The following is a 26,819-nucleotide window of genomic DNA, read 5'->3' on the forward strand; positions in this document are numbered from 1 at the left end:
TGCACAGCAACACAAGTGATATTTTCCACTAACTGGATGCTGCCAAAGTAAGAACTGCGGGAAAGCGAACTTGAATAGAAAGTGAGTCTAGGGAATTAATAAGGGAAAATAAGGAGATGGCAGAGGAATTGAACAGGTATTTTGCATCGGTCCTCACTATAGAGGATACAAGTAACATCCCAGAAGTAGCTGTAAATCAGGAAATGGAAGGGAGGGAGGAAATCAAGAAAATTACAATCATCAGGGAAGTGGCAAATTGTTGGAGCTGCGGGCTGACAAGTCCCCGGGTCCTTATGAACTTCATCCTAGGGTCCTAAAAGAAGTGGCTAGTGAGATAGTTGATGTGTTGGTTTTAATTTTTCAAAATTCCCTAGATTCGGGGAAGGTTCCATTTGATTGGAAAATAGCCAATGTAACTCCTTTTATTCAAAAAGGGAGGGAGACTTTTACAACTGAGGCGGGAGGAGTGCCCTGTTTATTCTAGTCCCATTTCTCCACAGGTCACAACATATATATATTTAAATTTTCCCACTTACCGATACGGTCAATCATATACTCTATTTTTTCCCAGAATAGAACATGCTAACCAGGTTTCTTCAATGAACAAAAAATTATCAGTTTATTATAAAAACCAATCTTAACTAGTAATGACATAAAGCATAAACACAAAGATTGAAATTTTAATGGCTTTTCTTTTCACCTTAGTCCCTCACACAAACATACACCAATTAACTGGAAAAATAAAAGGGATTTTTTAAAATTCAGAGCTCTGTTACAGCGAAAAAAAAACTTAGGCTGAATACTTGCTCATTCCTGAAGAAAACAGCAGATGAGATGTATTGTGTTCCAAAACTGGCATACAGTCTAACTTCCGAGTACACGTGCAGGTCACTGAGATCTTTTAAAACCGTTCTTTTCAGACAGCGTTGAGAAGGAATTTAGCAGGCTTTTCTTCAAAGACAGGAGACTAGATGTATTGACACAGTGGACTTCACAGGGTCTTTTAGAGAGTTGCTGGAAAGCGAACTGGGTTGTGGTCTTCTCTCCTTCCTTGACACTTCTTCAGCAGCAGGCTTAACTTTTATCTCATTCTAGAAGATAAAACACTGACACTACAACCAAAAGCTTGAGTTTTCTGCCCTCTCAAGTGGGTACTGCTGCTGCTGCTGGGCTTGTCCAATCCAAGGCGAGCCTGTCACTTCTCTGCTCACTTCTTCCCTGTTGCCAGGGGTTCTGTTCTATTTTTAACATGAGTCATGTGACAACCAGTCAACATTGTTGCCAAACCAGTTCTTTCAGTGTCCCCTTGATCGCTCTCTTGAGCGACACAGTGGCGCAGTGGTTAGCATCGCAGCCTCATAGCTCCAGCGACCCGGGTTCAGTTCTGGGTACTGCCTGTGCGGAGTTTGCAAGTTCTCCCTGTGACTGCATGGGTTTCTGCCGGGTGCTCCGGTTTCCTCCCACAGCCAAAGACTTGCAGGTTGATAGGTAAATTGGCCATTGTAAATTGCCCCTAGTGAGGTAGGTGGTAGAATGGTGGGGATGTGGTAGGGAATATGGGATTAATGTAGGATTAGTATAAATGGGTGGTTGTTGGTTGGCACAGATTCGGTGGGCCGAAGGGCCTGTTTCAGCGCTGTATCTCTCTCAAACTGGTCCAACATTTATTCAGTTTGACTATGAATTCCTTTAAAAGAATATTTTTAACAAAAAACAAACACCTTCATAACAAGACAGAAAGCAGGAAACTACAGGCCAGTGAGTTTTCTTGGGGAAAATGTGAGAAGCTGCTATTAAAGACATTCTCGCGGAGCACTGAGAAAAATTCACGGTTATCAGGCAGAGTCAACTTGGTTTTGTGAAAGGGAAATCATGTTTAACCAATTTATTGGAGTTCTTTGCAGAAGTAATGTGCTATGGATAAAGGGCAACAGGTGGATGTGCTGTACTTAGATTTCCGGAAGATAAAGTGTCACATCAAATATTATTGTGGAAAATGAAAGCTCACGGTGTAGGGGGTAACATATTGGCAGGAAAGAAGATTGGCTGGTTAACAGGAAACAGAGTCAGCATAAATGGATCATTTTCTGGTTGGGAAGATGTAACGAGTGGTATGCCACAGGGATCAGTGCTGGGGCCTCAACTTTTTACAATTTATATAAATGACTTGGATGAAGACACCGAAGGTGTGGTTGCTAAATTTGCTAAAGAGACAAAGATAGATAGGAAAATAAGTTGTGAAGAAGATATAAGGAGACTACAAAGGGATATAGATAGGTTGTGAGTGGGCAAAGATCTGGCAAATGGAGTACCATGTGGGAACATGTGAAATTGTCCATTTTGGCAGGAAGAATAAAAAAGAAGCATATTGTCTAAATGGTGAGAGATTGCAGAGCTCAGAAATGCAAAGGTATCTGGGTGTCCTGGTGCATGGATCGCAAAAGGGGAGTATGCAGGTTCAGCAAATAATTAGGAAAGCTAATAGAATGTTATTGTTTATTGCAAGGGGAATTGAATACTAAAGTAGGGAGGGCATTGGTGAGACCACATCTGGAGTACTGTTTACTGTATTGGTCTCCTTATTTAAGGAAGGATGTAAATGCATTGGAAGCAGTTCAGAGAAGATTTAATAGACTAATACCTGAAATGGGTGGTTTGTTTTATGAGGAAAGGTTGGTCAGGCTAGGCTTGTATCCGCTGGAATTTAAAAGAGTAAGAGACTTGATTGAAACATATAAGATCCTGAGGGATCTTGGCACGGTGGATGTGGAAAGGATGTGTCCCCTTGTGGGAGAATCTAGAACTAGGGGTCACTATTTAAAAAGGCTGCATTTGATGACAATGCTACCACTAGGTGGCGATGTAGTGGCACATGCACAAATGCAGCCTGTGCCACTAAAACATCACAGTCTGCGACTTCAGCAGCTGCCAGGACTAAAGATGGCGCTGCTCAAATAATCACATGAAGGCAACCTAAACACATGGCAGCACACAATGGCGCAAGGGAGTGAGGGAGGGGCCGGGGGGGAGTGAGCGGGCGGGCGGGCCGGGGGGCAGTGAGAGCGAGCCCGCCGCCACCACCACCAAGGTCTTCGGCCACGCTCACCCCGCTTCCCCCACCCCCCCTGCGCACTCCCCCATCCCCGCCTCTCTCTATGCGTATGAGTAATCTCTGCACGCGCCAACCAGTCCTGGCAATGCGGAACGCAGCGCATGCGCAGAGAGTAGGAGCCAATTGGCGCAGTCTGATGACGTCAGCTGCCGGCTGCGTTGTCAATAATCACTGATTTAAAAATAAGGGGTCTCCATTTAAGACCGAGATAAGGAGAATTTTTTTTCTCAGTGGGTTGAGTATCTTTGGAACTCTTCCTCAAAAGGCAGTGGAAACAGAATCAAATATTTTTAAGGCAGAGGTAGATAGATTCTTGATGAGCAAGGGGGTGAAAAGTTATCGGGGGTAGGCAGGAATGTGGAGCCGAGGTTACAGTCCGATCAGCCATGATCTTGTTGAATGGCAGAGCAGGCTCAGGGGGCCGAGTGGCCTACTCCTGCTCCTAATTCGTATGTTCATAATGGGGTAAGAATGGATTTGGGCCAGATAAATTGGAATCAAAGGGTGGTAGGAAAAACGGTATCTCAACAATGGGCTACCATCAAAGAAGATAGTTAGGGCACAGTCAAGGTAGGGCAAACAAATCCAGAGCTCCCTGGATGATGAGAGAAATAGAGATTCAGATAAAGAAGAAGTGTGCTTATGACAGATGTCAGGTGGATAATACAGCAGGGAACCAGGCTGAATATAGAAGGTTCAGAGGGAAAGTGAAAAAGCAAATAAGAGAAGCAAATAAAAAGTATGAAAAGAGACTGGCAGCTAACATAAAGGGGAATCCCAAAGTCTTCTGTCAGCATATAAATAGTAAAAGGGTGATAAAAGGAAGATAGGGCTGATTAAGAACCAAAAAGGGGATTTACAAATGGAGACAGATGGCATAGCTGAGGTAGTAAATTTTGCATCTGTCTTCATCAAGGAAGAAGATGCTACCCAGGTCATGGTGAAAGATGAGGTAATTAGTACACTAGAGGTATTTAAATTGATGAGGTATTGGATCAGCCGTCTGTACTTCAAGTTGATAAGGCACTCTGACCGGATGCGATGCATCTAAGGATACTGAGGGAAGTGAGAGTGGAAATGGCGAAGGCACTGAATCACAGAATTGTTACAGCACAGAAGGAGGCTGTTCAGCTCATCGTGTCTGCACCAGCTCTCCAAGTGAGCAATTTACTTAGTGCCATTCCCCCGCCTTCCCATAATCCTCTACATTCTTCCTTTTCAGATAACTATCTAATTCCCTTTTGAATGCCTCGATTGAACCTGCCTCTCTCCAATGCCTTCACATCTTCCTTTAAATGCAGCGCCCAGAACTGGACGCAGTACTCCAGCTGAGGCTGAACTAGTGTCTTATACAAGTTCAATATAACCTCCTTGCTCTTGTACTCCATACCCCTATCAATAAAGCATAGAATACTGTATGTTCTACTGACTAGTCTCTCAATCTGTCCTGCCACCTTCAATGACTTATGCACATATACACCCAGATCCCTCTGGTCCTGCACCCCCCTTGAGAGTTGTACCCCTTATATTGTCTGTTGATGTTCTTCCTACCAGAATGAATCACTTCACGTTTCTCCACATTGAACTTCATCTGTCACTTGTCCGCCCATTCCACCAACTTGTCTTTGTCCTTTTGAAGTTCTATACTATCCTCCTCAGTTCAAAATGCTTCCAAGTTGCATATTCGCAAATTTTGAAATTGTGCCCTTTACACCAAAGGTCCAAATCATTAATATATATTAGGAAGAGCAAGGGTCCTATAACTGACCCCTGTGGAGCTCCACTACAAACCTTCCTACAGTCTGAAAAACACCCATTAACACTCTGTTTCCTGTCACTCAGCCAATTTTGTATCCATGTCCTAACTGTCCCTTTTATTCCATGAGCTATAACTGTTAACAAGTCTGTTGTGTGGCACTGTGTCAAATGCCTTTTGGAAGTCCATGTACACCACATCAACAGCCCTCAGCAACCTTCTCGGTCACCCCTTCAGAAAACTCCAGCAAATTAGTTAAATATGATTTTCCCTTATGAAACCGGTGCTGGCTTTCCTTAATTAAACCATGTTTGTCCATGTGACTATTAATTGTACCAAATTATTGTTTCTAGAAGTTACCCCACCACTGAATTGAAACTGACTAGCCTGTAGTTGCTGGGCTTATTTTTTACATCCTTTTTTGAACAAGAGTGCAACATCTGCAATTTTTTGGAGGATTGATGAGGGTAATGCTGTTGATGTGTACGTGGACTTCCAAAGGCATTTGATACAGTGCCGCACAACAAGGATAAAGCTCATTGAATGAAAGCGACAGTAGCAATATGGATACGAAATTGGCTGAGTGATAGGAAACAGAGTAGTGGTGACTGGATGTTTTTCGGACTGGAGGAAGGTTTGTAGTGAAGATCCCCAGGGGTCAGTGTTGGGACTCTTGTGTATAGTATCCTAGGCTTTATTAAGAGGGGCATGGAGTACAAGAGCAAGGAGGTTATGTTGAACTTGTATAAAACACTGGAATATTGCATCCAGTTCTGGGCCAAAAGATTCATGGGAATAGTTACAGGGATGAGGAACTTGATTTACGAAGATAGATTTGAGAGGTTGGGACTTTTTTTTATAAGGTTGCGAGGAGATTTCAGTAAGGTAGTCAAAATCATGAAGTCTGGACAGAGTAGATAGGGGAAAACTGTTCCTGCTTGTGAAAGGATCAAGAACAAGAGGGCACAGATTTAATTGGCAAAAGAAGCAATGGCAACATGAAGAAAAACTTTACACTCAGAGTGTCGTTAGGATCTGGAATACATTGCCAGAGTGTGTGGTGGAGACAGTCCAAATCAAGGCATTCAAAAGGGAATTTAGATAGGTTATCTGAAAAGGAAGAATGTCTAGTCCTGTAACTAATAACACTATATAATACTCGTAATACCTGGGTTAATTTGTATTTTGGCACTCTTTTGTGCTTTAAGTAGTATGCGTAATTTTTTTTTTTAAACTCCCCACCTCACCCCCCCCCTCACCCCCCAAACAAGGCTGAACTCATTGGTATCACCACCAGCCTTTGTAACAGCACCTCTGCCTGCTGATCTTCCTGCCACTCCCAGCACTCTTCCATGTGCGTACCCCTCCGAGGTGAGACAGCCATCCCACTCTGCACTGAACATATGGTGGCCACACTCCACTCCCGCCTCCTGGCTTGCACCAAGCCTGCCTCTGGCAGTTGCTCAGTCATATGCTACTCAACTATTCCACGGACCCCAGTTTAAGAAATGCTGCCTTAGAAAGGTTGGCACATATTGATTATATATTTTTCCCTGTGCCATATATCTTCCAAGTTCACCTTATTTCCTGTAACTTTTTCATCGATAGCAGTTGTTAGCAAATCAGGAAAAGTGGTCGTCGTTACCTTCCTGTGTCTCACATTTACTTTAATTTTACTATTTACAAGCATTTTCCCCCTTTTTGAGAAAAGCTAGATTAATATTTCAAAGATGTGAACTTTCTGCTTTGTTGAAGACCATAGTCTAGACCACCTGAATCTCAAAGTCCTCCTGGGTTAATTGACTGTCTATTCCTATTGTATATGAGGGTTCAACAGCTAAATACAGAATCCTGGTAGTATGGATGTCTTTATTTTCTGATTATAGGATACTCCACTTGCCGCTCTTTAGTCCCTTTTTAGATGCATCTGTTTCTATCACAATGCAGACATCACAACATATTTAGCTTTACCTTAGGAAAGAACTGATGCACTCTTGAAAGGCTCACTATTGATGTTGGTACCAGCTTGGATTCCATTTCTGTTTAAGAAACATATTTGTTTTTTTTCTTAAAATTGATTTTTTTTTTCATCTTTAGAATATTCCTGAGCTTCCTGACACTACAGAGCACTTTAGGACTGACTTATCTCGTGACCTGGCAGCTTTGCATGAAGTTTGTGCAGCACATTCGGATGAACTTCGCACTCTAAGCAATGAACGGGGAGCCCAGCAGGTAACTTGTATTTTAAATTCAGATGCTGCTTTAAAATTGAAATGTTACGAAGAATTCAGTTAACATCTTTGGTTGTGTTATATATTGTACTATCTGTAAAGTGCTAGGAACTCATTAGCTAGGAACTAGTTGTTATGCGTACATGTTCCAGTGGGACCACATTCATGGCTACACTGGAGAATCATGTGATATGTAACACAAAACCAGTCTCACTAGTCCTACAGCAGGCAGCATGGTGCCTGAACAAATAAATGAAAAGCTCAAGCCTTTCCAAGTTTAAAGTATGATTATTTCCAACATCTGGGAACCAGAAAACAAGAAGACATATGAGTGGGAAGAGTTGTGATCAGTGGTGTGCAGGAACTGGATTTATACAAATTGAGGCATTATTGTTGAACCACCCTGATCTTCTTAAAAAAGAAAAACCTGCATTTATATAGCATATTTCATAAACACCAGACATCTCAAAGCACTTTACAGTCAATTAAGTACTTTTTCTGAAGTGTAATCACTGTTGTATTGCAGGAAATGCGGTAGCCAGTATGTGCACAACATACTCCCACGAATAGCAATGTGATAATAACCAGATAGTCTGTGGGTTTTGTTGTGATAATTGAAGGATAAATATTGATCAGGGATAACTCCCCTGCTCTTCTTTGAAATAATGCCATGGGATCTTCTAATTCACCTGAGCAGGCAGATGGGGCCTCAGTTTAATGTCTCATCTTATGACTCCAGCAAGAGTTCTACCAACTGAGCCACAGCTGACACTAGGTTAACAGGTCTAGTTATTCAACTAAAGCAAACCAATTAATCACAGTAGCTCCTAAAAACATTGCATGTTAGGATAAAGGTATCAATTAGTATGATGCTAAATCATATAGACCATAAGCTCCATGTTCAACTTTATGGCCTGCACTAATTCATGGGTCCCACGCATTGTTATCCAGTACATCATCCTGGAAAATGTACATGTAATAATTTTGGATGAGGCACTTCAACTGGAAGTGCCTTTCATGACCAAATAAACTGTCAACACTCACTATTGAGGTTTGCACATGAATGGCATAACAGTTAGCCTTTTGTGGATTTGGTCTGCAGTTTTACCTGCTTTCAAGAGCTACTTGTAGGGATAATCAAAATTGTCTTTTACCAATTTCTACTGTAAATTCCTGCATCTGGATCAGTAAAAAAAAAACAATTATTTCCTATTCCAGCCGAAAGATCCCAAATTCTCTTTAGTCTTTGTGGATCCCAAGTTGTATATGTGTCGTGCTGTTGATATTGTCATGAGGGTTGTATGGTGTACATGCTGCACGTATATAAGTGCTGCGTGTGCATTTTGGGTCACAATTTTCAGTGCCAAATTCTCTTAAGGGAGTGAAGACATGGAGTCAGTTCAGCAGGAGGGGTCTGATTGACTTGCATTTTATAGTAATATTGCAAATAAAAAATGAGTTTCTCCAAATTTTTACCCAGGTTTTTGAGGTTCAATTGTAATAATTTTCTCCCATTTTTGATGCAAAAATTAAAGGCAGGAACACCTGAATAAACCAGTGTTTTTAAATCAGCAATTAAGGCTGACTTCATTGATCTTTAGATGTATCTCATCCAAGAATGATTGATCACTGGACATGTCTGTGCTTTTGACTCTCCTTTGGTGGTTAGAATGGAAGGATGCAAATTGTGTTGCCTTTCTAAACTGGCCTGTTCCCCCTTTTGTTAGTTATTCTGTTCTGACATGGGACTTGAACCAAGTTTTTAACAGCTAGTGAAATGCTTTCAACCAATTCCTGGAATATTACCCTAATACCATTTAGAGCAGTCACTGTACTGACTCTATATTAGCAAGTAAAGTCAGTAAATTTCATGCCCCACTGTCTCTTTTACTAATGGTCGCACTCAAACCCAATCCAGTTTTGCTCTTTTGAAACCCAAAATTGATTCATTTATATGAACACACAACTGTAGAAATGTTGCGGCACAGAAGGAACCGCCCAATCTAATCCCATCTTCCAACACCTGGTCTGTAGCTTTGCAGGTAACAGCACTTCAGGTACCTTTTGAGTGAGTTGAGGGTTTCTGCCTCCATCACCAATCAGGGCAGTGAATTCCAGACACCCACCACCATCTCGGTGAAAAAGTTTTTCCTCCTGTCCCCCTCTAATTCTTCTACCAATTACCTTAAATCTGTCCCCACTGATAATTGACCTCTTCGCGAGGGGAAACAGGTCCTTCCTGTCTACTCTATCTAGGCCCCTCCTAATTTTGTACACCTCAATTAAGTGACCCTTCAGCCTCCTTTGTTCTAAGGAAAACAACTGCAGCCAATCCAATCTTTCCTCAGAGCTGCAACTTTCTCTTAAAACCTCCTTTGTACTTCCTCCAGAGCAATTATGTCCTTCCTGTAATGTGATGACCAGAACTGTCCACAATACTCCAGCTGTGACCTAACCAGCATTTTATTCAGTTCCAGCATTACATCCATGCTTTTGTATTCTGTACCTTGACCAATAAAGGAAAGTATTCCATATGACTTTTTCACCACTTTTATCTACCTGTCCTGCCACCTTCAGGGACCTTTGGACATGCACTCCAAGGTCTCTCACTTCCTCTACCCTTCTCAATATCCTCCCTTTATTGTGTATTCCCTTGCTTTGTTTGCCCTCCCCAAATGCAATGCCTCACACTTCTCTGGATTGAATTTCATTTGCCACTTTTCCACCCACTCAACCAAAACATTGATATAATTCTGGAGTCTACAGCTATCCTCTTCACTATCAACTACATAGCCAATTTCTGTGTCTTCTGCAAATTTCTCAATCATGCCTCCCACATTTAAGTCCAAATCATTAATATAAACCACAAACAGCAAAGGACCCAACACTGAGCCCTGTGGAACGCCACTGGAAACAGCTTTCCATTCGCAAAAACATACGTCAACCACTGCCCTTTGGTTCCAAAATTGCCTCAGTGACAGGAAACAATGTGCCACATATATGAACTAGGAGCAGGAATAGGCCATTCAGCTCCTCGACCCTGCTCTACCATTCTGTAAGATTATGGCTGATCTGTTTGTGGACTCAACTCCACTTTCCTGCCTACCCCCGATACCCTTTATCAAGAATCTGCCCACCTCTGCCTTAAAAACAATGCCTCCACCGCTATCCAGGGAAGAGAGTTCCATAGACTCACGACCCTCTGGGGAAAAAACATTTCTCCTTATCTGTTTTAAATGGGTGACCCCTTATTTTTAAACTGTGCCCTCTAGATTTAGTCTCTCCCACAAGGGGAAACCCTGTGAAGTCATATTAAAAAAAAAAAAAGTCCCCTCTGGATCTTGTATGTTTCAATAAGATCACCTCTCATTCTTCTAAACTCCAGTGAATATAGACCGAACCTTTCCTCGGAAGATAATCCTCTCATCCCAGGAACCTTCTCTGAACTACTTCCAATGCAATTACATCCTCTCTTAAGTAGGGAGATTAAAACTGTACATAGTACTCTAGATGTGGTCTAACCAATGCCCTGTACAGCTGCAGCAAAACATCTCTTTTATATTCCACTCCCCCTGCAATAAACGACAACATTGTATTTGCCTCCTTAATCACTTGCTGAACCTGCATACTAACTTTTTGTGTTTCATGTACTGGGACGCCCAGATCCCTCTGCATCTCAGAGTTCTGCATCTCTCGCCGTTCAAATAATTTAGTTTAGTTTAGTTTAGAGATACAGCACTGAAACAGGCCCTTCGGCCCACCGAGTCTGTGCCAACCATCAACCACCCATTTATACTAATCCTACACTAATAATATGTTGCTTTTCTATTCTTCCGGCCAGAGGGAGGCTACAAAAGGATATAGATAGGTTAAGTGAGTGGACAAAGACTTGGCAAATGGAGTCTAATGTGGGAAAGTGGGAAATTGTCCGCTTTGGCAGGAAGAATAAAAATGGTGAGAGATTGCAGAGCTCTGAGATGCAGAGAGATCTGGGTGGCCTAGTGCATGAATCACAAAAGGTTAGTGTGCAGGTACAGCAAGTAATTAGGAAAGCTAATAGAATGTTATCGATTATCGCAAGGGGAATTGAATACAAAAGTGAGGAGGTTATACTTTAGCTATACAGGGCATTGGTGAGGCCACATCTGGAGTACTGGTCTCCTTATTTAAGAAAGGATGTAAATGCATTGGAGGCGGTACAGAGAAGGTTTTCTGGACTAATACCTGGAATGGGCAGGCTAGGCTTGTATCCGCTGGAATTTAGAAGAGTAAGAGGCGGCTTGATTGAAACATATAAGATCCTTAGGGGTCTTGACGGTGGATATGGAAAGGATGTTTCCCCTTGTGGGAGAATCCAGAACTAGGGGTCGCCCATTTAAGACCGAGATGAGGAGAAATTTTTTTCTCTGAGGGTCGTGAGTCTTTGGAATTCTCTTCCTCAAAAGGTGGTGGAAGCAGAGTCTTTGAATATTTTTAAGGCAGGGGTGGATATATCCTTGATAAGCAAGGGGGTGGAAGGTTTTCAGGGATAGGTGAAAATGTGGAGCAATCAGTTCAACCGTGAACTTATTGAATGTGGAGCAGGCTGGAAGGGCCGAGTGGCCTACTCATCCTCCTAATTTGTATGTTCGTATGTAAGTCAAGTTCACACTTTCCCACATTATACTCCATCTGCCAAATCTTTGTCCACTCATTTAACCTATCTATATCCCTTTGCAGACTCCTTGCGTCCTCTTCATAACGCACTCTCCTACCTATCTTTGTGTCATAAAATTTAGCAACCATACATTCTGTCCCTTCATCCAAGTCATTGATATGGATTGTAAATATTTGAGGCCCCAGCACTGATCCCTGTGACAATCCACTAGTTGCAGCTTGCCAACCCATTTATCCCTACTCTGTTTCCTGTTAACTAACCAATCCTCTATCCATGCTAATATGTTACCCACCATACCATGGGCTCTTACTTTGTTTAGTAACCTTTGTCAAATGCCTTCTGGAAGTCCAAGTACACCACATCCACAGGTGCCCCTTTAGCCACGTTGCTTGTTACTTCCTCAAAGAACTCTAATAATTTCCCTTTCACAAAACCATGTTGACGCTGCCTGATTGCACTGAGATTTTCTAAATGACCGACTATAACCGCCTTAATAATAGATTTCAGCATTTTCTCTATGACAAATGTTAAGCTAACTGGCCTGTAGTTTCCTGCTTTCTGTCTTCCTTTCTTGAATAGCAGAGTTACATTCGCTATTTTCCAATCTGATGGGACCTTTCCAGAATCTAGGGAATTTTGGAAAATTAAAACCAATGCATCCACTGTCTCAGCAGCCACTTTTTACGACCTTAGAATGGTCCATCAGGACCTGAGGACTAGTCAGCTGTTAGTTCTATTAATTTATTCAGTATCCTTTCCCTGGTAATGGTGATTGTTTTAATCTTGATTCACAATTATTTCTGGGATGTTATTTATATCCTCTATAATGAAGACAGATGCAAAAATTAAAAACATAGAAAATAGCTGCAGGAGTAGGCCATTCGGCCCTTTGAGCCTGCTCTGCCATTCATTATGATCATGGCTGATCATCCAACTCCGTAACCTGTTCCCGCTTTCCCCCCATACCCTTTGATCCCTTTAGACCCAAGCGCTATATTTAACTCCTTCTTGAAAACATACAATGTTTTGCCCTCAACTTCTTTCTGTGGTAGAAAATTCCACAGGCTCACCACTCTCTGGGTGAAGAAATTTCTCCTTCATCTCAGTCCTGAAAGGTTTACCCTGTATCCTTAGACTGTGATCCCTGGTTCTGGACTCCCCCACCATCGGGAACATCCTTCCTGCATCTACCCTGTCAAGTCCTGTTAGAATTTTATAGGTTTCTATGAAATCCCCCCTCTTCTGAACTCCAGCGAATATAATCCTAACGACTCAATCTCACGTCATACGTCAGTTCCACCATCCCAGGAATCAGTCTGGTAAACCTTCACTGCACTCCCTCTATAGCAAGAACATCCTTCCTCAGATAAGGAGATCAAAACTGCAAGCAATATTCCAGGTGTGGCCTCACCAAGGCCCTGTATAATTGCAGCAATACATCCCTGCTCCTGTACTTGAATCCTCTGGCTCTGAAGGCCAATATACCATTTGCCTTTTTTACCGTCTGTTTCACCTGTATGCTTGCCTTCAGCGACTGGTGTACGAGAACACCCAGGTCTCGCTGCATATTCCCCTTTCTCAGTTTATAGCCTTCAGATAATCTGCCTTCCTGTTTTTGCTACCAAAGTGGATAACCTCACATTTATCCACATTATACTGCATCTACCATGCATTTGTCCACTCACTCAACTTGTCCAAATCACCCTGAAGCCTCTCTGCATCCTCCTCACAACTCACCCTCCCGCCCAGTTTTGTGTCATCAGCAAATTTGGAGATAACTACATTTAGTTCCCTCATCTAAATCATTAATGTATATTGTGAATAGCTGGGATCCTAGCACCGATCCCTGTGGTACCCCACCAGTCACTGCCTGCCATTCAGAAAAAGACCCATTTATCCCTACTCTTTGTTTCCTGTCCGCCAACCAATTTTCTATCCATCGCAGTACACTACCCCCAATCCCATGCGCTTTCATTTTACATGCTAATCCCTTATGTGGGACTTTGTCGAAAGCCTTCTGAAAGTCCAAATAAACCACACCACTGGCTCCCCCTCATCAACTCTACTAGTTACATCCTCGAAGAATTCTAGTAGATTTATCAAGCATGATTTCCCTTTCGTAAATCCATGCTGACTCTGCTCGATTCTACCACTGTTCTGCAAGTGCTCTGCTATAAAATCTTTGATAATGGACTCTAGAATTTTCCCCACTACTGACGTCAGGCTGACTGGTCTATAATTCCCTGCTTTCTCTCTACCTCCCTTTTTAAATAGTTGGCTTACATTAGCTACCCTGCAATCTGTAGGAACTGTTCCAGTCTATAGAATCTTGGAAGATGACCACCAATGCATCCACGATTTCTAGGGCCATTTCCTTAAGTACTCTGGGATGCATACCATCAGGCCCTGGGCATTTATTGGCCTTCAATCCTATCAATTTTCCCAACACCATTCCTCTACTAATACTGATTTCCTTCAGTTCCTCTCGCTAAGCCCTGTGTTCCCCAACATTTCTGGTATGATATTTGTGTCCTCCTTTGTGAAGACAGAACCAAAGTATGCATTTAGTTGGTCAGCCATTTCTTCATTCCCCATAATAAATTCCCCTGTTTCTGACTGTAAGGGACCTACATTTGTCTTCACCAATCTTTTTCTCTTCACATACCTATAGAAACTTTTACAGTCAGTTTGTATGTTCCCCGCAAGCTTGCTCTTGTACTCTATTTTCCCATTCTTCATCAATCGCTCAGTCCTCCTTTGCTGAATTCTAAACTGCTCCTAATCCTCAGGTCTGTTGTTTTTCCTAGCAAATTTACATGCCTCTTCCTTGGATCTAATGCTATCTCTAATTTCCCTTGTAAGCCATGATTTGGCTACCTTTCTCGTTTTACTTTTGCGCCAGAGAGGGATAAACAATCGTTGCAGTTCATCCATGCGCTCTTTAAATGCTTGCCATTGCCTATCCACCGTCATCCCTTTAAGTAACATTTCCCAATCTGTCATGGCCAACTTGCGCCTCATTCCTTCGTAGTTTCCTTTACTAAGATTCAGGACCCTAGTCTAAATCAATTACGTCGCTTGCCAACTTGATGAAGAATTCTATCACAGTCTGGTTGCTCGTCCCCAAGGGGTCTCGCACCACTAGATTGTCGGTTATTCCTCTCTCATTACACAATACCCAGTCTAGGATAGCCTGTTCTCTAGTTGGTTCCTCAACATATTGATCCAGAAAACCATCCCGTATACACTCCAAGAATTCCTCCTCTATGGTATTGTGACTAATTTGATTTGCCCAATCTACATGCAGATTAAAGTCGGCCATAATTACAGATGTTACTTTATCGCATGCATCTCCAATTTCCTGTTTAATGCAATTCCCAACATCACTACTACAGTTTGGGGGTCTATATACAACCCCCACTAATGTTTTTTGCCCCTTAGTGTTACTCAGCTCTACCCATACAGATTCCACATCGTCAAAGCTAATATCTTTCCTCACTATTGCGTTAATTTCCTCTTTAAACCAGCAATGCAACTCCACTGCTTTTTGCTTTTTGTCTGTCCTTCATAAATACTGAATATCCCTGGATGTTCATTTCCCATCCCTGGTCACCTTGCAGCCATGTCTCCGTAATCCCGACTATATCATACCCGTTTACATCTATTTGCATGATTAATTCATCCACTTTATTGCAAATGCTCCGCGCATTAACGCACAAAGCCTTAAGGCTTGTCTTTGTAACACTACCTGTCCCCTTCCCACTATTTTTCACTGTGGCCCTGTTTGATTCTGGCCCTTGATTTCTCTGCCTATCACTTTTCTTATTCCCCTTACTGTCTTTTGATCTCGTCTTTGATTCCCCCCTCCTCTGACTCCTTGCAAAGGTTCCAAAGAAGGGTCACTGACCCGAAACGTTAACTCTGCTTCTCTTTCCACAGATGCTGCCAGACCTGCTGAGTGATTCCAGCATTTCTTGTTTTTGTTTCCCATTCCCCTGCCATTTTAGTTTAAACTCTCCACAACCACTCTAGCAAATACTCCCCCTAGGACATCAGTCCCGGTCCTGTCCAGGTGTAACCTGTCCAGTTTGTACTGGTCCCAACATCCCAGGAATCTAAAACCCTCCCCCCTCACACCATCTCTTCAGCCACGTATTCATCCAATATATCCTGCTATTTCTACTCTGACTAGCACTTGGCACTGGTAGTAATCCTGAGATCACACTTTTCAACTAACTTCCTAGCTCCTTATATTCTGCTTTTAGGACCTCATCCCTTTTTACCCATGTCGTTTGTACCAATGTGTAGCATGATCACTGGCTGTTCAACCTCCCCCTTCAGAATGTCCTGTAACCACTCCGACATCCTTGACCCTAGCACCAGGGAGGCAACATACCATCATGGAGTGTCTCTTGATGCCACAGAAACGCCTGTCTATTCCCCTTACAATTGAATCCCCTACAACTATTGCATTCCCACACTTTTTACTCCTCCCCTGTGCAGCAGAGCCAACCATGGTGCAATGAATTGGGCTGTTGCTGCTTTCCCCTGAGAGGCCATTCCCCCCCAACAGTATCCAAAGCAGTATACTTGTTTTGCAGGGGAATAGCCACAGGAGATTCCTGAACTGCCTGCCTAGTCCTCTTGCTCTACCTGGTGGTCGCCCATTCCCCTCCTGCCTGTGGGGTCTGAGCCTGTGGTGTGACCACCTCTCTATACATGCTATCCACGATACTCTCCGCCTCTTGGATGCTTCACATTGTCCCCAGCTGTCATTCCAGCTCCAAAACCTGGGCTTCCAGGAGCTGCAGTTGGATACATTTCCTGGATACATTTCCTGCAGACATGCTGGTCCCGGGCACTGGAAATGTTCCCGGCTTCTGACATGGAGCATAAGGAGCACACCACGGCTTTGAGCTCTCCTGCCATGACTTAACCCTTTTAAATTTAATTAAACCTTCTGGAATATCTTAATGTCCAATAATATCAGTTACTCTAGGGCCCTTCTTCCCTGGTCCTCGTTACTACAGAACTCCCTAAAAAAAAAACACTACTTACTATATTTGAAATAAACTTTAAACTTTTCTTACCTGAGATACCTACCTTGCTATTTAGAGCTATTCCCTAACAGCAGTGACTCACCAACCAATCACCTTGCAGCTCTCCTGTGACGTCACTGTTGGCTTTTGTTTTCAAAAGTCCGGCGCGCTGGAGCAGGTCAGACTGCTGTCCGCTCCTGAAGGTAAATTGGTTCAGTTCCTCTGCCATTTCCTTATTTTCCATTATTAACTCCCCAGACATACTCTCCAGAGGATCAACAGTCACTTTACTTACTCTCTTCCTTTTTAAATAACTGTAGATACTCTTAAAAACTGTTTTTATATTTCTAGCTAGCTTTCTCTCAACCTCTAAAGCCTGTCATTATTCTTTGCTTTTTTTAATCTTATGACCTGCCACTACTCTTTGCTGAATTGTACACTTTTTCTTTCAATTTGATACCATCTTCCTTAGTTAGCCATGGATGGTGTGTCCTTCCCTAAAGTCTGTCTTTCTCACTAGAATATATCTTTGCTGAGTGTTATGAAATATCTCCTTAAATGTCTGCCACTGCATCTCTCCTGACCTATCCCTCAACCTAATTTCACAGTTTACTTAAGCCAGCTGTGTCTTCAAACCCTCATGATTACCCTTATTTAAGTTTAAAACACTGGTCTTAGATCCACTCTTCTCACCTTTAACTCTGAGACTATTGTGCCAAAGTTTATTCAGTTGTGTTTCTGCTTTTGTAATATGGTAACATGTGGAGAAGATGCACAAGTGTCTCTGCTGAGTACATCAATAAGGCATAGCATCTAATTAGTTCTTTGTTTCCTTTGTAAACTAAATAGGTCAGGAATTGCCAGATTAGAGCTTGCTCTATGTGTAGAATACAGCTGGCCTCATCGTTTTGATCAAAGTTCAGACTCCAACTTAACTTTGAGCCAAATCAAGTTCCAAAGCAATGTTACTACATTTTATGAAGTTCCTACTTTTATTCAACTTCTTGAAGCTTAGTTAGCAATCAACATATTGGGACTTATTTTAGTTTTATTAGACTTGCCACTTTTTTTTGTTTTATTTTTGCTGTTCTCTAATTTGGACAGAGGAACTAAGTTCTGCTTTAAAATTAGATCACTTGGCTGTGGACTTTTGAAGGAGAGTTACTTCCCTAATTTTTTCCCCCATCCACATGGCATATGGGAACTCTATGAGCTTCAAAGAATGAGACTGTACTTACAATAAGTAACAACATTGTATAATCTTTAGTTTGTTGGTAACTATATCTGATGCCATTCCTGATGTCTGTCTTTTTCAGCATGTCTTGAAAAAGCTTCTGGCCATTACAGAACTGTTGCAGCAGAAACGAAACCAATATTCTGCATCCAATAGGTAGCAGCCTTCCTGTTCAGAGAATTCTGCATGGATTAGCATGTCCCAAAGTTATCATTGGGCAACTCACAGCAATCTCACTTTCTTTTGTTACTTCTGAAATAACACCTATGTACAACATTCCTTCTAGCGTGTGAACTATGCAACAGAAAAACTGCTGGTTGATGTTTGCATCAGTAACTTAGTAAGCTATTTGTGCAGGCCACCTCTTGCACTTTCTTCTCTGAACCAATCACTAGCCGCTGAGCCTTGATGTACCAGTCATCTTTCACAAAGCTAGGTGAATTGACAATAGACTTTTAAGGTGTTTAATATTTCAAGTTGCCAAAGTTCCCAGGATTTATCCAGAGCTGCAGTATGAAATGCCAGTCAACTGACAAGATGAAGAAACAAGTTGAATTACTTGTGTTTATTATAACTGGAGCATGGCTGTGATTTCTGACTGACTGACTACTTTTATGGTTGATTGCTTACATCTTTAATCTCTGGTTATATTTACAGTTTGTTGGAAATGTCTTTAAATACCAAGGTTCCTTGCTAAAGACTGGTTATTTTATACTCTAGAAAAGAATTCTGCAACAAGCATTCATTGTGTGACAAAAATGCAGAGAGATCACTCTGTGCCACTAATTTTGATCAGTTTAATTACACTGTATGATTGCCTGAGTCTTCCATCAAAGACAATAGTGAAGAAAGTTCTCTGTAAAAGTTACTTAATCAAAAGCTTTGTATGTATGTTTACAAATGTAAACAAATTCAATAGTTGAATAAATTTATTGATCATTGTATTGGAAATGCATGCACTTATTAAACCATTTTGTAAAGTAGCTTGTTAATTGGCTTTTCATTTATTGAAACAGTGTCAGTTGAAATAAACACTGCTTCAGATCCATTCAACTAAACTATTTTAATGACATTGAACTTCAGGTGCAACAATGATAAAACTTTAAAAGGAAGTAACATGGTAAACTATGTTGAATTGTGATGTGAATATAGTTTGTATTAAATGTTTAAATATAATTATTTAGCTTTCAGATTTAATTCTGTAAACAAGAGTTTCCATTTCAACCTTTTGATTTCTGATTTGGTCAAGCAAGTAAACCTATTGAGTTTTGCAGTGTTTACAACGGACAGTTGGATTTCTGTGACATTGCATACAGTAAGTTGGAGAATATGGTTTCTTACCTGTCTTCGTATTGCTATTTTTCTGTGTCTCCCTTTTAGTTGAGTGGGTGATGCCTCAGGGAAAGGAGCCACAAATATCTCCAGGCTTGTTGCCCTGTGGCGGGCACAGAAAATGTGGTCTTCAGTGGCTCCAGTCCCATCCACTTCTCTCACTCATGGTTCCCACATACTGTACTCTCATTACATCCCTTCCTGATACTTATACACACAAGACTTGCAACCCCTACTTTTCCATTTATCCTTCCCTTTCCCTCGATCCACCGCTTCTTACCTTAACCCTCCATTCATCCATCCCTTTCTATTTGTGGGCCTTTGTAATTCAATGTTTTTCCTTTTTTTAAAAAAAACTCAATTTAAGTACGGATGTCTTCCACTCTACTTTCATATCTTTTTTTCTCCCCCTCTGTCTCATTTAGTAATTAGATTAACATTGTCAGGCAGTCATCAGAACTCACCTCAATCATCACAGAATCACAATCGTTACAGTGCAGAAGGCAGCCATTCAGCCCATTATGTCAGCACTGGCTCTCCTAATGAGCATTGCACCAGTGTCACACCCCCATCTTCTCCCCATAACCCAGCACGTTGTTCTATTTCATAGCAGTTTAATTCCTTTTTTAAATGCTTCAATTGAACCTGCCTCCACCATACTTTCAGGCAGTGCATTTCAGACCTTAACCACTCACTGCATAAAAAAAGTTGTTCCTCATGTTGCTGTTGCTTCTTTGACCAATCACCTTAAATCGGTGCTGTCTGGTTCTGGATCCTTTGGCCAATGGAAACAGCTTGTCTCCATCTACTCGTTCCAGACCTTGTGATTTTAAAACCTCAATCAAATTGCCTCTTATTATTCTTTTCTCCAATCTGTCTTCATAACTGCAGTTCCTCATCCCTAGAACCATACTCATGAATCTTTTTCTGCACCCTCTCTAATGCCTTAACCTTCTTCTGAAAATGTGGTGCCCAGAACTGGACGCAATACTCCAGTTAAGATCAAATTCGTGTTTTATACAGTCTTATCATAACCACCTTGTTTTTGTACTCTATGCCCCTATTTACAAAGCCCAGGGTCCCATATACTTTACAAATGCAGGGCAGGTTGAGAAGGCAGTTAGTACACATATACCCCCACCCCCTGCACCCACTTAGAATTGTACCCTTCAATTTATATTGCCTGTCTTCGTTCTTCATACCAAAATGAATCCTTCACACTTTTCTGTATTAAACTTCATCTGCCACTTGTCTGCCTTCTTGAAGTTTCTCACTGTCCCTCAGTTCACAGTATAGGGGGAGAACATTGAGGCTTATAGAGTCCATGCCAGTTTTTTGCAGAACAATCCAGTCAGTCCCACTCGCTCCCTGTAGCCCTGTAAGTTTATTTCCTGTCAACCCTGCAAAGTTCTCCTTACTAACATCTGGGGGCTTGTGCCAAAGTTGGGAGAGCTGTCCCACAGACTAGTCAAGCAACAGCCTGGCAGTCATACTCATGGAATCGTACCTAACGGACAATGTCCCAGACACGTCCTATCCCACTGGCAGGACAGACCCACCATAGGTGGTGGCACAGTGGTATACAAGCGGGAGTGAGTCGCCCTGGGAGTCCTCAACATCGACTGGAGCCCATGAAGTCTCATGCCATCAGGTCAAACATGGGCAAGGAAACCTCCTGCTGATTACCACCTATTGCTGTCCCTCAGCTGATCATTCAATACTCCTCCATGTTAAACACCACTTGGAGGAAGCACTGAGGGTGGCAAGGGTGCAGAATGTACTCTGGCTGGGGGACTTCAATGTTCATCACCAAGAGTGGCTCGGTTGCACCACTACTGACCGAGCTGGCCAAGTCCTAAAGGACACCGGTGCTAGATTGGGTCTGCAGCAGGTGGTGAAGGAACTAACAAGAGGAAAAAACATAATTGACCACGTCCTCACCAGTCAGCCTGCTGCAAATGCATCTGTTCATGACAGTATTGGTATGAGTAACCATTGCACAGTCTGTGTGGAGACAAAGTCCCACCTTCACCTTGAGGTTACCTTCCATTGTGTTGTGTGGTACTACCACTGTGCTAAATGGGATAGATTTCAAACAGACCTAGTAATGCAAAACTGGGCATCCATGAGGTGCTGTGGGTCATCAGCAGCAGCAGAATTATAACCTCATGGCCCAGCATATCCCTCACTGTAACATTACCATCAAGCCAGGAGACAAATCCTAGTTCAATGAGTGCAGGAGGGCATGCCAGGAGCAGCACCAGGCATAGCTCAAAATAAGGTGTCAGCCTGGTGAAGCTACAAGCCAGGACTACTTGCGTACCAAACTGCGTAAGCAGTATGCGATAGGCAGAGCTAAGCTATCCCAAAAGCAACAGATCAGATCTAAGCTCTGCGGTCCTGCCACATCCAGTAGTGAATGGTGGTGGACAATTAAACAACTAATTGGAGGTGGTGGCTCCACAAATATCCCCATCCTCAATGATGGGGGAGCCCAGCACATCAGTGCAAAAGATAAGGCTGAAGCATTTGCAACAATCTTCAGCCAGAAGTGCTGCATTAATGATCCATATCTGCCTCCTCCTGAAGTTCCCAGCATCTCAGATGCCAGGCTTCAGCCATTTGATTCACTCCACATGACATCAGGAAACGAATGAAGGCACTGAATACTGCAAAGGCTATGGGCTCTGACAACGCTCCGCCCGTAGTACTGAAGACCTGTGCTCCAGAACTAGCCACACCCCGATCCAAGCTGTTCCAGTACAGCGACAACACTGCCATCTACCTGGCAATGTGGAAAATTGCCCATGTATGTCCTGTACACAAGAAGCAGGACAAGTACAAGCCAGCCAATTACTGCCCCCATCAGTCTCCTCTCAATCATCAGTAAAGTGATGGAAGGTGTCGTCGACAATGCTATCAAGTGGCACTTGCTTAGCAATAACCTGCTCAGTGACACTCAATTTGGGTTCCGCCATGGCCACTCAGCTTCTGACTTCATTACAGCCTTGGTCCAAACACGGACAAAAGAGCTGAACTCAACAGATGAGGTGCGACATCAAGGCATCATTTGACCGAATATGGCATCAAGGAGCCCTAACAAAACTGAAGTCAATGGTAATCGGGGGAAACTCTCCGCTGGTTGGAATCATACCTCGGTTGTTGGAGATCAATCTCAGCTCCAGGACATCACTGCAGGAGGTGTCCTGGACCCAACCATCTGCAGCTGCTTCATCAATGACCTTCCTTCAATCATAAGGTCAGAAGCGGGTATGTTCACTGATGATTGCACAATGTTTAGCACCATTAGTGACTCCGCAGATACTGAAGCAGTCCGTGTAGAAATGCAGCAAGACATGGACAATATCCAGGCTAGGGCTGATAAGTGGCAAGTAACATTCACGCCACACAAGTGAGAGGCAATGACCATCTCCAACAAGAATCTAACCATCTCCCCTTCACATTCAATGGCATTACCACCGCTGAATCCCCCACTATCTAAATCCTGGGGATTACCATTGACCAGAAACTGAACTGGAGTAGCCATATAAATAACATGGCTAGAAGAGCAGGTCAGAGACTAAGAATCCTGTGGCAAGTAACTCACCTCCTGACTCCCCAAAGCCTGTCCACCATCTACAAGTCTGGAGTGTGATGGAATACTCTCCACTTGCTTGGATGGGTGCAGCTCCAACAACACCCAAGAAGCTCGACCCCATCCAGGACAAAGCAGCTTGCTTGATTGTTTGTGGATGGGGTGCCATTCACTCCCTCCACCAGTGATGCACAGTAGGTACCATCTACAAGATGCACTGCAGCAACGCACCAAGGCTCCTTAGACAGCACCTTCCAAACCTGCAACCTCTACCACCTAGAAGGACAAGGGCAGCAAATGATTGGGAACATCACCACCAGCAAGTTCCGCTCCAAGCCACACACCATCCTGCCTTGGAACTATATCGCTGTTCCTTCACTGTCGCTGGGTCAAAATCCTGGAACTCCCTTCCTAATAGCACTGTGTGTGTCCCTACCCCACATGGACTGCAACAGTTCAAGAAGGAGCTCACCACCACCTTCTCAAAGACAATTAGGGATGGGCAATAAATGCTGGCCTAGCTAGTGATGCCCACATCCCATGAATGAATAAAAAAGTACCCATCCAATTTCCTTTTGAAATCATTGTCTCCACTTCCACTACTCTCATGGGCAACAAGTTCAAGGTGATTACCACTCGCTGTGTAAAAAAAAAGTTCTTCCTCACATTCCCCTGCATCTCTTGCCTGAACTCTTCAATTGGTGTCGTAGTTTTTGTACCAACAGTTAATGGGAACAGTTTTTCCTTGTCTAACTTATCTAAACCTGCAATAATCTTGTACACCTATCAAATCTCCCCTCAATCTCCTTTGTTCAAAGGAGAACAACCCCAGTTTCTCCAACCTAACCTTGTAACTAAAATTCCCCATTCCTGGAACCATTTTGGTAAATTTCCTCTGCACCCTCTCAAGAACCCTCATGTCTTTTCTAAATTGTGACCAGAACCAGACATAACACTCTAGTCGGGGCCTAACCAGAGCTTTATAAAAATTCAGCATAACTTCCCTGTTTTTGTACTCTGCTGCTATTTATGAACCCCAAGATCCCATATATGCTTTGCTAACCACTCTCACTATGTTTTGTCACTTTCAAAGATCGATGCACATGCACTCCTAGGTTCCTCTGTTCTGCATACGCTTTAGAACTGTACCATTAAGTATGTATTATCTCTTCTGCCAAAATGCATCACCTCACACTTGTCCATATTAAATTCCATCTGCCACTTGTCTGCTGGTTCGTGTCCTGTTGCAGGCAGTTCGTATTATCTGCAAATTTTGCAACTGTGCCCTGTATACCCAAGTCTAGGTCATTAATATATATGACGAAAAGCAGGAGTCCCAACACTGACCCCTGGTGAACCCCCTATATACCTTCCTCTAGTCCGAAAAACAACAGTTCACAACTACCATTTCTTTTCATTTCATATCCATGCTACTACGATCCCTTTTATTTCACAGGCTCTAACTTTGCTGACAAGCCTATTATAGCGTACTTGATCAAAGGAGGAGTGAACAAAACTTGATGAAAGAGGTGGATTTTAAGGAAGGTGGTGGGACGTTTAACGGGAAATTGGAGATTAAAATCTAGGAGGCATAGCTGAAGATGGTGGGGTAACAAACGGGGGAGTCGTAAGGCCAGAGTCAGATTGGAGAGTTCAGAGACTGTGGAGTAAAATAGGATAGAGAGCTAGGGTGGGATAAGGCCATGAATGGCTGAGAATTCTCAATTTGAGGCATGGATGCTAGGAGTCATTGTATTTTTCTAATTTCTCAGCATATGGGTGATGCTGGTAAGTACATATTTATTGTCCATCCCTAGTTGTGAGACTAGTAATTTGTAGCAAAGTTAATACATTGAATAAATGTTTTGCATACCTTTTATTCTTACCCCTTGCCTTGAAACACAAAGAGAAAGGACATTCTGAAAAATGTTCCAAGCTTAAGTCATGGAGACAATACAAATTTTATTTCAAATACAGCTAGTGAAAATAGCACATTTAAAACATGCTTCCAAAACAAATTATATACTGACAATGTATTGCTGAGCTGTTTGATTTGCTAATCATTTAAAATTGCTTTAGAAGTTCTGTGCAATACTTTCAGAACCTTCTCTAGCTTGGTTTAGGTAAAAATAAACAATTAAATGTCATTTGCAGAAAAAAATCTTTTGCATCAGAAGTACTGTCTGTTTATGTAGTCTACAACTTTAGTTGGCTTTTTAAAATCATTAGGCTTCTGGCTCCTCTATCCAAAGCCACAACCCGTTTAACTTAAATTCATCTCTGAATATAATGCCTCTGAATAAATACCGAATCAGAACCACAGCAGCTCCTCCTCCATGAATAGTTTCAATATAAAAGTCAAGCAGCAATTTACATTGCATCAACTAGATCATCATCACTCCATTCCTCCTACAAATAAGAGAAAAAATATTTACAATATAAACAAACTATTAATGTAGATAAAAAATTAAAGGAACAGATGATTAGCATTAGAAGCAGTGACCAAACGTTTAGTCAAAAGATGGATGGAGAAGTGGAAAGGCAGAGGGATTAGGGAACAAGATGCATAAACAGAACAGGAAAGTGCAGGATCCAAGGCTTAAGGCAGTTGCTCAGACACTGGGGCAGCCACAAGGGGATCTGCAGATGAGGACTTTAAATTCAAATTAGGAGAGGGACAGAAAGTCAATGATGGGCAGGTGCAACAGTATGCAGATAGGTGAGTTTCGAACTAGTTGGGAGTTTAATGTATTCCTTGCTGGCCTCCCATAGAGAATTGAGTTTAAAAAAAGCATGGATAAGGATTTCACCAACATTGGTAGTGGCAGTGTTTGGGACAACTTAATAGTTCAGTAAAAATAATTTCTCACGAGCTAAAAGGTTTCATGTTTTTCTCAAAGCAAAATACTGCATATCCTGGAAATCTGAAATATAAACAAGAAATTCTGGAAATACTCAGTAGGTCTGGCAGCATCTGTGGAGAGAGAAGCAGAGTTAACGTTTCAGGTCAGTGACCTTTCATCAGAACTGACAAATATTAGAAATATAATAGGTTTTAAGCAAATAAAGCAGGGGTGGGGCGAGAGATAACAAAAGGGAAGGCATTGATAGGACAGGGTCACAGAGAATAACTGACCAGAAGGTCACGGAGCAAAGGCAAAAGGTATGTTAATGGTGTGCTGAAAGACAAAGCGTTAGTGCAGAGAGGGTGTTAATTGACAGAAAATGAGCAGCCCTGCCCCAAAGCACAAATATGAAAAAAAGTGGGCAGGCACATGGTAAAAAAAATGAAACTAAAATGAAATAAACAAATAAAAAATAACTAAAAATAAAAAGGGGGTCCCATCATGCTCTGAAATTATTGAACTCAATGTTTAGTTAGGCAGGCTGTAGCGTGCCTAATCGGTAAATGAGATGCTGTTCCTCGAGCTTGCGTTGATGTTCACTGGAACACTGCAGCAAGCCCAAGGCAGATATGTGGGCAGGAGAGCAGGTGGGGTGGCTCAGGGTCATGCTTTCGGACTGAGCGGAGGTGTTCCGCAAAGCGGTCACATCCTGCGTTTGGTCTCCCCATTGTAGAGGAGACCATATTATGAGCAGTAAATACAGCATACTAAATTGAAAGAAATACAAGTAAATCGCTGCTTCACTTGAAAGGAGTGTTTGGGGCCTTGAACAGTGAAGAGAGAGGAGGTAAAAGGGCAGGTATTAAACCTCCTGCGCTTGCATGGGAAGAGGACGAGGTGTTGGGGGTAATGGAGGAGTGCACCAGGGTGTCACGGAGGGAATAATCCCTTTAGAATGCTGACAGGGGAGGGGATGGGAAGATGTGTTTGGCAGTGGCATCATGTTAGATGTGTAAA

At 42.4% G+C, this 26,819-nt stretch overlaps 2 protein-coding genes across 3 annotated transcripts in view; one reads left to right on the forward strand and one right to left on the reverse strand.

The window, feature by feature from the left end:
• rasa1a (RAS p21 protein activator (GTPase activating protein) 1a) overlaps positions 1-19,012 on the forward strand; it is a 268,303-nt gene extending 249,291 nt beyond the window's left edge. Inside the window, exons 24-25 of the mRNA XM_068029646.1 lie at positions 6,966-7,100; positions 18,112-19,012. Of these exons, the coding sequence (XP_067885747.1) occupies positions 6,966-7,100; positions 18,112-18,189 (213 nt within the window). The 3' untranslated portion in view covers positions 18,190-19,012. The remainder of the gene's footprint in view (positions 1-6,965; positions 7,101-18,111) is intronic.
• Positions 19,013-24,898: 5,886 nt separating this feature from the next.
• ccnh (cyclin H) overlaps positions 24,899-26,819 on the reverse strand; it is a 68,887-nt gene continuing 66,966 nt past the window's right edge. For both annotated transcript variants that reach the window (XM_068029649.1, XM_068029647.1), the window contains one exon: positions 24,899-25,365. In XM_068029649.1, coding sequence (XP_067885750.1) covers positions 25,327-25,365 — 39 coding nt within the window. In that variant the 3' untranslated portion in view covers positions 24,899-25,326. The remainder of the gene's footprint in view (positions 25,366-26,819) is intronic.

This window comes from Heterodontus francisci, chromosome 4 (genome assembly GCF_036365525.1).
Source record: "Heterodontus francisci isolate sHetFra1 chromosome 4, sHetFra1.hap1, whole genome shotgun sequence".
NCBI classification, from domain to species: domain Eukaryota; kingdom Metazoa; phylum Chordata; class Chondrichthyes; order Heterodontiformes; family Heterodontidae; genus Heterodontus; species Heterodontus francisci.